At 41.7% G+C, this 15,261-nt stretch overlaps 1 protein-coding gene across 2 annotated transcripts in view; it reads right to left on the bottom strand.

The window, feature by feature from the left end:
• The window catches only part of GRID1 (glutamate ionotropic receptor delta type subunit 1), a 770,306-nt gene that overhangs the window by 113,069 nt on the left and 641,976 nt on the right, over positions 1–15,261 (bottom strand). For both annotated transcript variants that reach the window (XM_017508524.2, XM_017508525.2), the window contains exons 9-12: positions 12,947–13,048; positions 11,189–11,386; positions 7,713–8,037; positions 6,377–6,515 (exon numbers count right to left, since the gene is read on the bottom strand). In XM_017508524.2, coding sequence (XP_017364013.1) covers positions 6,377–6,515; positions 7,713–8,037; positions 11,189–11,386; positions 12,947–13,048 — 764 coding nt within the window. The remainder of the gene's footprint in view (positions 1–6,376; positions 6,516–7,712; positions 8,038–11,188; positions 11,387–12,946; positions 13,049–15,261) is intronic.

Genomic DNA, 15,261 nt, shown 5'->3' with positions numbered 1-15,261 from the left:
TTTTTTGAGATGCAGTCTCACTCTGTTGCTCAGGCTGGAGTATAGTGGCGTGATCTCAGCTCACTGAAACCTCTATCTCTTTGGTTCAAGTGATTCTCCTGCCTCAGCCTCCCGAATAGCTGGGATTACAGGCACCCACCTCCACGCCTGGCTAATTTTTGCATTTTTTGTAGACACAGGGTTTTACTATGTTGGCCAGGCTGGTCTTGAACTCCTGACCTCAGGTGATTCACTTACCTCAGCCTCCCAAAGTTCTCGGATTACAGGCGTGAGCCACTGCACCCTGCCAGAATCAACCTAACCTTTTTTCCACAAATAATTAAATAAAATATATTTTTATATATACACATATATAATGTATATCAATGTAATTATATATATTTTATACATATAATATATATGATACATGAGATATAATTAATATATATAATATATAAATAAAATATATTTCCATTGTAACAACATGGATGAACCTAGAGGATATTATATTATGTTAACTCAAACATGACTTTATGTTAACTCAAATAAGCTAGGTACAGAAAGACATATACTGCATGATTTCACTTATATGTGGAATCAAACTCATAGAAGCGGAGAGTTGGTTGATTGCCAGAGAATGGTTACCAGGGACTGGAGTATGGGGGAAATTTAAGTTCTTGGTCACAGTACAGAATTTTAGTTAGGTATGATGAATAAGATCTGGATATCTAATGTACAGCATGGTGACCACAGTTAATAAAATTGTGTCATACATTTGAGATTGGCTAAAACAGCAGATCCTAAATATTCTCAACACGCCAAAAAAGCAATGATAACTATGTGAGGTAACAGATCTGTTACTTAGCTTCATTGCAGTAATCATTTTGTAGTGCACATGCAAATGGCATATTCAATGGAAGAAGGACAGCCTTTTCAACAAATCGTGCTGGAGCAATTAAATATCTGTATTAGTTTGTTTTCATGCTGCTGATAAAGACATACCCCAAACTGGAAACAAACAAACAAAAAAGGTTTAATTGGACTTAAAGTTCCACATGGCTGGGAGGACGCAGAATCATGGTGGGAGGCAAAAGGCTCTTCTTACATGGCGTAGGCAAGAGAAAATGAGGGAGAAGCAAAAGCCAAAATCCCTGATAAACCCATCAGATCTCGTGAGACTATTCGCTATCACAAGAACAGCATGGGAAAGGCTGACCCCCATGATTCAATTACCTCTCCCTCGGTCCCTCCCACCACGTGTTAAAATTTTAGGCGATACAATTCAAGCTGAGATTTGAGTAGAGGCACAGCCAAACCATATCATTCCAACCCTGGCCCCTCCAAATCTTATGTCCTTACATTTCAAGAGCAATCATGCCTTCCCAACAGTCCCCCGAATCTTAACTCATTTCAGCATTAACCCAAAAGTCCACAGTCCAAAGTCTCATTTGAGACAAGGCAAGTCCCTTCTGCTCACGAGCCTGCAAAATCAAAAGCAAGCTAGTTACTTCCTAGATACAATGAAGATACAGGTATTGGGTAAATACAGCCTTTCTAAGTGGGAAAAATTGCAAGGGGTTACAGGGCCTATGCAAGTCCGAAATCCAGCGGGGCAGTTAGATTTTAAAGCTCCAAAATGATCTCCTTTGACTCTAGGTCTCACATCCAGGACACACTGATGCAAGAGGTGGGTTTCTATGGTTTTGGGCAACTCCACCTCTCTAGCTTTGCAGGATACAGTCTCTCTGGCGGCTGCTTTCACAGGCTGGCATTGAGTGTCTGTGGCTTTTCCAGGCACACGATACAAGCTATCAGTGGATCTACCATTCTGGGGTCAGGAGGATGGTGGCTCTCTTCTCACAGCTCCACTAGGCAGTGCCCAAGTAAGGACTCTGTGTGGGAGCACCAACCCCACATTTTCCTTCTGTACTGCCCTAGCAGAGGTTCTCCATGAGAGCTTGCCCCTGCAACAAATTTTTGCCTGGGCATCTAGGCATTTGTATACATCTAAAACCTAGGCAGAGGTTCCCAAACCTCAATTCTTGACTTCTGTGCACGTGTAGGGTCAACACCATGTGAAAGCTGCCAAGGTTTGGGACTTCTATCCTCTGAAGCTACAGCCTGAGCCCTACATTGGCCCCTTTCAGCCATAGCTGGAGCAGCTGGGACAGAGGGCACTAAGTCCCCAGGTTGCACACAGCAGGAGGACCCTGGAACAAGCTCACAACACCACATTTTGCTCCTGGGCCTCTGGGCCTGTGATGGGAGGAACTGCCATGAAGCTCTCTGACATAGCCTGGACACATTTTCTCCATGCTCTTGGGGATTACCACTAGGATCCTTGCTACTTATGCAAATTTCTGCAGCTTGCTTGAATTTCTCCTCAAAAAAACGGGTTTTTCTTTTCTACTGCATCGTCAAGCTGCACATTTTCTGAACTTTTATGCTGTTTCCCTTTTAAAATGGAATGCTTTTTACAGCACCCAAGTCACCTTTTGAATGCTTAGCTGCTTAGAAATTTCTTCTGCCAGATACCCTAAATCATCTTTCTCAAGTTCAAAGTTTCACAAATCTCTAGGGCAGGAGCAAAATGCCTCTAGTGTCATTGCTCAAACATAACAAGAGTCACCTTTGCTCCAGTTTCTGAAAAATTCCTCATCTCCACCGAGACCACCTCAGCCTGGACCTTACTGTTCATATCACTGTCAGCATTTTTGTCAAAGCCATTCAACAAGTCTCTAGGAGGTTTCAAACTTTCACACATTTTCCTGTCTTTTTCCAAGCCCTCTAAACTGTTCCAACTTCTGCCTGTTACCCAATTCCAAAGTCACTTCTACATTTTGGGGTATCTTTTCAGTAATGCCCCACTCCCAGTACCAATTTACCGTATTAGTTCATTTTTACATTGCTGATAAAGACATACCCAAAACTGGGAGCAAAAAAGAAGTTTTCTTGGACTTACAGCTTCACATGGCTGGTGAGGCCTCAGGAGCATGGTAGGACGTGAAAGGCTCTTCTTACATGATGGTGGCAAGAGAAAAGGAGGAAGAAGCAAAAGCGGAAACCCCTGATAAACCTATCAGATCCCATGAGGCTTATTCGCTATCATGAGAATAGCTCCGGAAGGATGGGCCCCTATGATTCAATTACCTCTCCCTGAGTCCCTCTCAAAACACGTGGCAATCCTGGGAAATACTATTCAAGTTGAGATTTGGATGGGGCACAGCCAAACCATATCAGTATCCACATACTGAAAAAAAGACCACTGCCTATACCTCAAACTTCATACAGAAATTCATTGAAAATTGATTGTGGAATGAAATGTAAAATGTGAAAACATAAAAATTTAGAAATTTTTAAACAGGAGAAAATCTTAAGGGTCTCTGGATAGACAAAGACTTAACATCAAAAGAATGATTTATGAAAGAATACATTTCTAAATTTGACCTTATTAAAATTAAAACATTTTCTCAGTGAAAGACCCTATTTACATTAAAACATCACATGTTTCATGCTGTAAACTTTTGTCAACAAAAAAAAATCAGTAAACTTAGGAAAAGATCAACATAATAGTAAATTGCTACTTGCTTTACCAATTTTTTGAGGAAAATATTTAGCCAACTACTTGTTGAGCTGGGTTCAGACTCAATCTACTATTAGATTCACTGATGCTTTATTATTTATTAATTATTAAATGGAAAACTTTTAATTAGGTTATACTGTTAATTTTTCAATTAGTCAATTTGCTCTGAATACAATTCTGAAATCCCTTAGCTGATAATTTGAAAATAATAAAAAATACAAATAAGAAAAAATGTATATGTATAGATGCAGGTCCTAAGATAACTAAAATATTCCTAACAAAAAAGATTAAAATGGGGGGAATCCCTCTACCCAACAGTAAAGCTTACTCTATAGCTACTGTAATCATGATAGCATGGTATTGGCAAAGGGACAAACACATATAACAATGGGACAGAACAGAAAATTCACATACATACAAATGTGCCTGTTTTCTCACAAAATACAAAAGTAACTCCATGGAGGAAGAATAGTCTTTTCAACAAATAGTATTAAAGCTATTGGGCATCCATAGCCCAAAACAGACAAAAAAGTCCCCAAAAACCCTCAACCTAAACCTCAAACTTTATAAAATTAACTCAAAATTGATGGTGGACTGAAATGTAAAATGCAAATATTTTCAGTAAAAAATAAAAGTAGAAAATCTTCGGGTCTCAGGCTAGGAAACCACTTGACACCAAAAGCATGATTCATGAAATAAATTATTTTCTAAATTGAACCTCATCAAAAGTAAAACCTTTTCATGGTGAAAAGACAAGCTACAGAGTAGAAGCATATATTTGCTGACTGCATATCTGACAAAGAACCAGTTTTTAAAATATAGAAAGAACTTTCAAAACTCAAAAGTAGTAAGCAATCCATTTAGAAATGATAAAAACAGATATTTTACTGAAGGGGATCTATACATAGCAAATAAGTGCATAAAAAGGTATGCAACATCATGTGTCATTAGAAAATGCAAAATAAAACCACAATGAGGTATGACTCCACACCTGTCAGAATGGTAAAATGAAAAATAATGGTGACATCAAATGTCAGGAGAGATGCAGAGAAACTGGATTATTCTTAGGTCACTGGAAGAAATATAAAATGGCACAGACGCTCTGGAAAGCAGTTTGATACTTTATTGCAATACCCAACATGAACTTGCCATGTGACCCAGTGATTGCACCTTTGGGTGTTTATCACATGTAAGAGAAAACTCATGTTCATACAACAATCTGCACGCAAATGTTCATGGCAGCTTTATTCATAATTACCAAGAACTGGGGAAACAACCCAGATGTCCTCCAATGGGGGAATGGTTAGACAAACTGTGGTATAAATGCTATTACTCAATAATCAAAGCAGCGAACTACTAATATACACAAAAACGCGCATAAATCTCTAAGGAATTACGTTGATGAAAAAGCGAAAGCCAAAAGGCATATTTCCATTTATACCAAATAATGAAATGACAAAATTTCAGAGATGGAGTACAATTAATGGTTGCCAGTGTCGGGGACAGAGTGGCAGGGGAAGAAATGTGAAAGAAGTTGGGTGGTTATAAGAGACAACACAAAGGATCCTTGTGGTGATGGATCTGTTCAGTGTCCTTACTCTGGTGCAGATATACAAGTTTACACGTGATAAAATATTATAGAATCAAATGCACACGTATATATGGACCTACACACAGAAAGATGAGTACTAGAGGGGAAATGTGAATAAAATCAGCTAACTGTATCACTGTCAATACCCTACTTTGATATAATATTAGACTTTTGCAAAATGCTACCATTGGGAAAACTAGGTAAAGGATCCTAGGAGACCTCTCTGCATTACTTCTTACAACTACATATGAATCTATAATTATCTCAATAAAAATGTCAATTTAATGATGCTATTAGACAATATCATACTGAATCTTGAATCTTATTCAAGGAGTTTAAACTCTTTTCAATAAGCAGTAGGAGCCATAGAGGCTGGTTGAGTATGGATGACTTGATGAAGAGCCGTGGATCAAAAGAACCAATATGATGACAGTGAGTGTGATGAATTAAAGGAGACGTTACTAAAGGCAGTGACTCAAAAAAAAACATAATCAGAGATCAAGTTAGAGGCAATACTGAAGCCAGTATTATACCCAATGAAGTGTACAACAGATCCATGCCACTTCAGCAACCACACATCCACACCAAATAATGTTGTCCAAGTTCTTTTTTTGTAATTTACACCGTATTGGGAATCTGATTATAAAATACAGTTACTTCCAAGAGTTATTTCATTATATTCGAGCTCATTCTTTTATGTCATAATCTTAACATTTTGTAAATATAAAGACACACATTTAGTCTTTGGTTTCAATAATTTTATAATCATATAAATTAATGTGCATGAAATACATTTTCTAGTTATTGTGGTAATTGGCATTTTTGAAAAAATCATTTTAAGGTGTTTGAAGATTGAAAAATCATATATTAGACTTCTGGTTTAAGTTAATTCTAACTAAATATTTATAAAATTTTAATTAAATAAGTTTGTAATCAATGTTTAAATGTCTGAGGAAATGTAATTTGCTAACTGATTTCTTAGCTTTGTAGCCAGCATTAAATTTTCAGGAAATATTATTTAATGAAATTATACATTTATGTAATTGTGCCTGAGATAAAATACAACAGGAGTAAAGCTCTTCTCCATGAACTAAAGATTCCAGGAGACCATCAGGTTGCAGATCCAAGCTCTCTCCATCATACCAGGCTGCCCTGGACAGGTTTACATCCTCTTTAAAACCTCTCTGAGCTGTTGGCTGCAGATCAAGGAGGAATAGGCTTACCTTATGGGGTTGTCCATCCTGGACACTGTGAGGAAGGCAGCAAGGTTGGCCGTGTAGGAGGAGCACACGATGAGCGTGAAGAGCCACCAGCTGCCCATCACAATGCGCATGGCCACGGAGTTCACGGAAGATTCGCCACCTGCAAGAGGCAGACAAAATGAATTGGCCGGTGGCTTCTGCTCTCTCTCCCGTGCCCAGGGAGGCGCTCTGCCCTGCAGCCAGGCACAGAGGCCACTGCTGATAATGGACTGGGAGCCAGGGAAGTGACCGCCAGCTGGGTCTGTGCCAATTCTGGGATAGGATTCTAAAACCATGGATCTTGCACAGGGGCAGAGGACCACAAAATATGGAAAAGTTAGGATTGGGCTTCTAGTGGTGTGAAGTTTGTCAAAACACTAAGGGTGGGGGTATGAATATCAAAATCTTTCGGTTAGGAGATTCTACCTCACAGTGGCAAGAACTTCTAGGAATGCAGCCTTATGTAAGATCCCTTTCCAATTTCAAATTCATATATAGCAGACTCGGGAATTCAGCAAATATAGAAATACCTCTTACATGAAGGGTTCCCTGGCTTTCTTTTAAACCTGAGAAATGAGATATTCCATATCACTTTTATTAATATTCAGCCCTCAATAGATGGCTTTTTTCCCCTAGAATATTCAGAAATCATGGCATGAAACTTTTCACTAGAAGTTTAGCCTCTTTGAAACCAGTTATTTCTCTTTGGCCTCTAAAATGTCAGGAGAAGAAAGCTTCTCACTGCTTATTCTCCTTACATAACCTCACAAAGCATTTGCCACAGTACAAACAGGATCAAGACTCACATTAGAAATTTTGCAATTTCTTGCTCCAGTGAAAATGGCCCAATCCTATAACTCACTACTGGATAGAAGTACCATCCAGACCTCTCAGAGGTAGGAGAATTTGTGCCTCAAGAATGGCTGGAGTACTGCTTAAATGATTGCAACATAATTGAAATTTTTCCCCATTAAGTCATCAAATTTAAGCAAAATTCACAGTTTCATTTGACAACTTCATGTGCATAGCAATCGCTCTAATGTGGGAAGGGAGAAAAGTGCAAAGCAGAACTCCAAAGTTAATTTTGTCTAAAGTGGAGCATCAGGAATTGAAGTTGAGTTCCTTATTGTTGTTTCATTTAATTTCTCTTTGATATTATTCAGAGAAATTGGGCGCAACATGATATGTGTACTGTCCTAGAGATCAAGTAAAATTGTATTTGAAATGACTTTGGTAAAATGCACCTGAGAACTTGGCCAGTGAATAAGTTCTTCTAGGCCCCTAGAGCTATTCAAGGATCAGGAAAGCCCAAAGGTACCTTGCTGTACGAAGGCTCCGTAGACAATCCAGATGGCGCTGTGCAGGGTAGCAGAAGCTGACGGCCTGGGCTGGGCAGCACTCTGAGCCCTCACAGCCTGTATCCTGTTCAACACAAAGATCAGCACCCCAACCACAGGGATGGCTGCTGCAATGCAGGCCCACACAGCAAAATCAAATGGGGCAAAGAGGGAGAAGATGCTGATTTTCTCCTCTGGCTTCTTAATTAGAATCCCCACCGAATAGTCCATATACCGCTTGCTGAAGTCCACAACGTTCTCCCTCTCTGGGGTGATGGTGATGGCAGAGATGGCCAAGTCTGCTCTCTGAAAGGCAAAGCCATCTCATCAGATGGCAGTCCTCAGCTTACTGCTGGGTTCTGCCCTGGGTCAAGGTCCAGTCCACCCTCTGCTCTTTGCGTTGCTCGGTTCAGAGGAATGGATTTGAGAGCTGACACCCTGAGAGTCTGAATATTGTAAGGAAAATCCAACACTAAATTGTCTGTTACTGTTTCCTTCACCTTACAAGTTTCTCTTTTCTAAAAACTTTGGGAAACCTCTTCTACAGAAAAGAGTTGAGTAAAGCATCTTCATCTCTCTTGAATTATAGATTTTCTTCACTTTGCTATTGTTCCTCTACCAAACTTTAGCTATCTTCTTTTTCTTTTCCCTGTGTTTCCCTCTACCCAGCACCAAGAAGGCCCTTCTATCTTCTTTAGGCCTGTCTGCATCCTCCCTACATGTTAAGACCACAGGCACACTCCATTTCTTCATCACACCTCTCCAGATGCTATTATCCCACATTGATCTCTCTCTTTTCTAAAACACTTCAGAAGTTATAGGGTGAGTTCAACAACCATGTTAGACCTTATTAACATATTGGCCACTGAGTGTTCTATATGTAGACTTTAGGCCAGAGAGTAAAACACTGAAAGAACAAAAGGTCATCTACTTATTTCTATCTTCCATCACCCTTAATTCATGGCTTGCAGACCCACAGGTTGATTTTTCCATGGTAAAGTCATGGTATGAAGAATCTCTCTGGACATGCCCTACTGTGACCTCAAGATTACCTCCCAAGATGTTTGTCTTCTAAGATAAGCTTCATTTTAAAAGCAGACAGAGATTCTATTAAGATGGATCCAGACTGTGAGGATGAAGCTGCCAAGTTTGGGGCGATTATGAGCTTCATGTCTGGATGGGTGGATGCCAGGTGACAATGGGGCCTGGAGTCCTCCTTTAGTCACAAGAGCACTGAAAGGCAGTCGTCATGATCTTGGCTCTTGGACCTCCAAGTGAGAGGCATCAGCAGAACCAGTTTCTTTTAGAATGACCAATAGTGACAACTGATCCAAACTCTATGCTCAAATTGGGGAAACACACATGGAAGAAGTTTTCTAAGGTTTAACATATGGGCTATGGACAGATATACTGATGTCCTAAACTGAAATCTAATACTATACCTTGAGTAAAGACAAAAAATGTAGAGGTGGCCTTATCAACACTCTCCTCTTACACTTGTGCCACTGCATCTCTGGTTCTTGCATCTCTTCTAAAAACCCCAACATCTAGGGACAATTTTTAGGATTAGGAAAGTTTGGAGCATATTTAAGGGCTTAACAAGAGATTTAGTGGAGCAGGATAGGCTTACAACACAGAATGAAGAGAAAATAATTTATGAAGCAAGGTTCAAAGGAGGCACAAAGGAATCAACTCACGACACAAGTGGAGGGGTTGACCTACGACAGTGGCAGAGACTGACAGGGGACAGGGGACACTCCCCTCTGTGGGAGATGGCAGGTGCCTGCAGATGTAAATTTCATAGGAATTAGTAGTACAATTTTATGTCACAAAGTCTCAGTTTATTTCCCCCATATAGAAGGGCAATTATTTTTCAGTTGGGAAGGATTCTTAGGTAGCTCAAGAAGAAAGGTAGACTTTTCAAGCAGTCTCTGAGAGACATAGTCAATGATCCCAACAAAAGACAAGTTAAAAGATTCTGGCAGTACTGAAAGGCCCAGCTGATTCTGGAGACCACAAAGGGTTTCCACAGCAATTTGGACATATTTGCAATTTTCTTCTCTAATTGAGTGCAGCAACCGGGATTTAAGAGGATAGATAATAGAATCCATTCAGGCTTAGGGTACAACAAAAAATCAAGAACAAAGGGAGTCACAGGGATGAAGGGAGCAGGGGTTTGTCTGGACACCCAATGAGGATGCAGTATCAGAAAGGCACAGAAGCTGCAGAGAAGGATGGACCTCAAATACACACACTACGTGGAAAGAATCAGACACAAAAGACCACATCTTGTATGACTCCATTTATACAAAATGTTCACTGAAGCAACTCTATAAGATAGAAAGTAGATTAATGGTTGCCTAGGGCTGGGGGTGGGAATGGCATTAACTATAAGGGGGTATGAAAGATCTCAATGGGGTGAAGGAAGTATTCTAAAACTAGATGATAATGAAGGTTATACAACCGGTACCTTTGCTAAAAGTCATTGAATTGTGTATCTAAAATGGGTAAATTTTATAGAATGTGAATTTTACCACAATAAAGCTTTTTAAAAGTAAGATTAATAGAAATTGGAGGAATGACAAGCCTAGTGTTTGCCTTTACAGGCTGAAAAAGCAAACAGCCTGTGTTGTAAGAGTAAAGGTACAAAAAAGTCAGAAGGACATGTTGTGGTCATGCAGTGGGCTAGTGACGGTGACATGTAAGATGCTAACAAGATGCATGGGGGTGAGCACTGGAGTGGAGCACAGCAAAGGTCCCTGGAGGTGAAGAGGTGATTGCACTGGCAGTCCAGGGTTGTCCACAGGGATGTCAGAAATTGTTGGAACGGTGGCAGCAGTAATAATGGAGACAAAGGACTTGAGTCAGATGCCACCATGATAAATGATCATGAGGAAATGACCCAGTGGTCATGAAATGACAAGAATAGGGACATGGTAAGTTGGCTTCATGCCATGAGTTTCAATGAGGATGCAGTTTCTATGGGAGGAAAGAAGAGGGCAATTTAAATGAGTAAGAGGACTTGGGAGGTGCCACGCCACCAATATGTAGCAATGTAGACATACACATATGTGTATGTATATCCTACCTGTGGTCTATGAGGGATAGGAGAATGAGCATTCACCAGTCCCTCTGATGGCAACTAGGTGTTTGCTCCACCCCAATTGTAGGCTGCATTCCTTGAAGGGTGTGCTACAGAGTAGGAACAGTGGATAGACTTCAAAGGAATGACAGCAATGTGTAGGGAGGTAACACAGAGTGTCAGCGATGAGGAGATACAAGAGCAGACATGGACATAGCAGGGGTTTGAGGACAAAAGAGCCTTTGTGTGTGGAGAACGGTAACTGTGGTCTGTTTAGCTGGTCCCAAGGTTTCTACTGTGCAATTGGTCAAGTTTAGATATTGCCCCAGAGGAAGACTAGGGTGCCCCTCCCCCAGATCTGCTGTGGGGACCTACCTTGCTGATTAGCTCCCCGATCATCCCGTTCCAGGACGTGTTATGGAGCTGGTGACCGTACCTGCCATCAGGGACTTGGTAAATCTCATATTTGAAGCCCAGAGCCTTGGCCAGTGCATCCAGGACATCTATGGAGAACCCTTTGTAGCGCTTGGGCTGTCCTAAGATGTTCTCAGCCACCATCACGAAAGGCTCTTCCTGAGGACAACAGAATGAAGGTTCTCTAATTAAATAATAGGTTCATCAACACTATTTCCAGGGCAATGTTAGAAAGATCAGATTAGAACATTTGTAGTTACCCAATTTAGGACTGGAGGTTCAACTTCTCTGCCCTTTTCTATAGCAGTTTATGGACACTCAAGGAACAGTGCACAGGATGATCACTCCAATCAGTAGGTCCATACGGAGGGGCAGAGATTCATTTGTCCTGTATTATATTATCCCAGGCTCTGCCCCAACCCCCAGCTCCCTCAATAACATGGTTTCTTTTCCTTCCTCCATTACATCCATGCAGAACTAGGATCATGTCTTTAGAATATGCCAAAACTATATGAGGCCCACATAAGGCACATGAAACTTTTCATCCAAGATAGGAAGTGTCGATAAAGTTCTGTGATACTAGATTGAGAGAAAAAGCATTGTATCTACTGGACTATACTAGAAAGTGGATATAGATTAATTAGCCAAGACCAGACCAGAAGCCAAAGGGTAGGATAGAATTCAGACCCAGAGTTCCGAGTTCAAAGCCATGCCATGCTCCCATGTTGTGCTATGCCACATGTGAGCAAGGTGGTCATCTAGAAAACACCTCAGCGCTCCCCACCATTCCCCTTCCTTGTTGTGTGAAACTGAACAAGGAGCCTTTGGCAAACAGCTCCAGGAAGTACAGCTCATTAATTTAGTTGTGTTGGGAAATAGGGTATAAAGCTTATTTGTGGTGTGTATACAGGGAATGCAGAAATACTGCTGCCGAAGGTTTCTGAGCCAGGGAATGTTAGTGTCTGTTGGGAAAGAGGGGACATTTGGGCATGTGTGACCCAGCCAATAAGAGGCAAATGTATAATGTCTCCTGCAGTTTTTATTAAAATGTGAAAAAGCCAACTGAAAGGAAGATGGTATTAAGTTCTCTTACAAATGCAAAAGTCTGTAATTCCAGGACACCCATGGAGAAAAGTTGCAACTACCAAATGCTCTTCATTCTGAACTTGTGTCACCTGAGCCCATCAGTGGTGTTGGGTGCTAGGAGAATGTCCTCCTCCAGCATCTTTCTGGGGGCTCTGGCTACAATAACAGCTCTCCTAAGGACCAATAGTGGGTCAAGATCCAGTTTACATCCAAGAACAAATGGAGCAGCTGGACCCCTTCTGGTCCTCAGAGGAGGCTGTGGATGAGAAGTCCTTTTCTAGAGCAGCTAGATATTACAGCCTAAGTTGAGAATCACTGCTCTTCTAGGTCACTGGGCCTCTAACTTGGCTGCATATTAGAACCTCTTAAGGGGGCTTTATAAGAGTATGCACTGAAAGTTGGGCCCTACCCCCAGCTCAGGGACTTTCTATGGAAAGCCCAGAGGCCCTGGGACAGAAACTTCAATCTCACTCTTCCTTTCATTGTTCACACAATTATTTGAATAAAAGGCCTTATGAAAGCTCGCAACACTCCTAAAGACTCTCTTCTCCCTAAACCCAGCATTAAACAAAAAGCAGCCTCTGATTCAACAGCCTGGATGGTGCAGCTCCCAGAATGTCCCCATGATCCTACCAAGACAGTCACCACTTTGAGAGTCAATCCTTGGAGGCGGCTGCCCATAGGCCTCTCTTGCAAGCTGCCATTCAAGCCTTTCTCTGAGTCCCACGTCGCCAGCTGTGGAGGAAAAATAATGATTGTAAGGGATGGAACTGGCACCTGTGCATGCGTTAGGAACTCATCACCTGTACTGGGATGCTGAATTAGGCAGGTAGGTGAATAGTAGTCCTGGGGATCCCAGAGACCCGTAGCCAGTTTAAAACCCTAACTAGAATAGATATGTGGTAGACAGAGTTACACATCCTCCCTCAGCTCACCTGGATCTCTAGAGCTCAGCACAGCCCTAAAATGAAACCAGTTGGTGAGAACTTGTCTCTAGAACAAATATTCATGTTCAGTTTTATTCTGTTCACCCACGGAGGCCATGTCACTGTGATGCCTGCAAAGTACCCTCTTTCGTTATTTACTCCTTTGACTTGCCCAGGCCACAAGGCCCTTGAGTTCTGCCATTGCTCCCTCCATGGGTAGGATGAGGCTCAGCACTAAAGCAAGTAGCAAACACCCAAGGGCATAGCTTGCCTTGCACCCCAGTGCCTATTGTGAGCAGGGTCAAGAGCTTCCTGCTGTTTTCACTGTGGTGCCAGCTCCATCATTTTCCTTGATAGGCAGGTAGAGGCTAATGGCAGAGTAAATGTGCTCTGAATCTGCTACATTCTCCTAAGTCTGCAGGGCATATCCAATAGCTAGATGCATCTCTGACAGTCACCCTAAATGGTCAAGGAGACCCCCACCTTGGCTCAGAAACAATGAGGAGACACAGTCGTTTATGAGACTGCTTTCCCTCCCTGCATCCTTGCAGGGTCTGTACAATGACAAAACTTTTGTCTGGGAAATGATTCTCATCTATTAATGGGGAAGACATGACAAAATGCAGATACCCAGCCCCATCTCAAGTCAACTAAATCAGGACCTCAGGGCCTGAGCATAGAAAGTGTTAACACTTCCCAAGTGCTCCTGATATTACAGCCTAATTTGAGAATCCCTGCTCTTCTAGGTCACTGGGCCTCTAACTTGGCTGCATATTAGCATCTCTTAAGGGGGCTTTATAAGAATATGTACTGAAAATTGGGCCCTACCCCCAGAGACTCTCATTTAATTGGTCTGTAGTGAACTAGAGATGGGTATTTTAGCTCCCCAGGTGATTCTAATGCACAGCCAGAATTGTGAACCACTGCTGTAGATAAAAGCCATGACACTCAAACTACGATATCCACACAAATCACCGAGGGATTCTGTATGCACTTTCTGATTCTGGGGCCTAAGATTATTCATGTCTAACATGGTCCCAGGTGGTGCAGCTGCTGCTGGTGATCCATGAATCACCATTAAATAGCAGGGGCTAAAGGGTCAAACTTCCACAGGCAGTATATACTGTTGTCAGGGAAAAATCCATAAGATCCCCTAGTTAACCTGAGGAGAAGAAGAACTCCAGTGAAAAAGTGCTACCGGGGGCCATAAAGGAACCACCAATTGTTCCACTTAAGAATGATTCTACTCCCTCAGCATTTCCCATGGTCCTGTAATCTGCAGCAGGGTCTGCACACTGAACCCTCACTATAAGGCTATAGAACCTGAGTGGCCATTCCTCCGGGAAGAGACTACAACTCTGAGGTCTAAGTAAAACCATCAGTGTAAGAGATGGAGTTCTAGAGCCAGTTTTAAAGGAACCTGAAATCTCCCGTTGTCACTTTGGACATGAAGCCCACCAAGACCCACTCCATCTTAAACAATAGGATGCCTTGGAGTGATGAATAAACAAATTAGTGAATAGCATGGCCATGTACCCTGAAGAACCCCCACTCCCACCACCACCACAATTAATTTGAGGGCATTGAGATAAAGAACAAGTGAAGATCTACCCAAAATTCTGCTTAAAGACGTCGAAGATACGAAAATACCACACTTTGCGAAATGGTTGTTGTTGTTTTTTTTTTTTTTAAAAGAAAAGCAAAAACTGTGGCTATTTCACCATTGGGTCTTAAGAAGTAGGCTGGGAGCTATGGCTTATGCCTGTAATCCCAGCACTTTGGGAGGCCAAAGTAGGTGGGTCACTTGAGCCCAGGAGTTCAAAACCAGCCTGGGCAATACGGTGAAACGTTGCCTCTATAAAAAATAAAAATAAATTAGCTAGGTGTGGTGGCATACACCTGTAATCCCAGCTAGTTGGGAGGCTGAGATGGGAGGATTGATTGAGACCAGGAGGTCAAGACTGCAGTGAGCTGTGATTGTGCCACTGCATTCCAGCCTGGGCAACAGAGTGAGATCCTGCG

Source organism: Cebus imitator, unplaced genomic scaffold (assembly GCF_001604975.1).
Source record: "Cebus imitator isolate Cc_AM_T3 unplaced genomic scaffold, Cebus_imitator-1.0 Scaffold393, whole genome shotgun sequence".
In the NCBI taxonomy this organism is placed as follows: Eukaryota; Metazoa; Chordata; class Mammalia; order Primates; family Cebidae; genus Cebus; species Cebus imitator.
The sequence above is the reverse complement of the archived record's forward strand: the minus strand, read 5'-3'. Positions and strand labels throughout refer to the sequence as shown.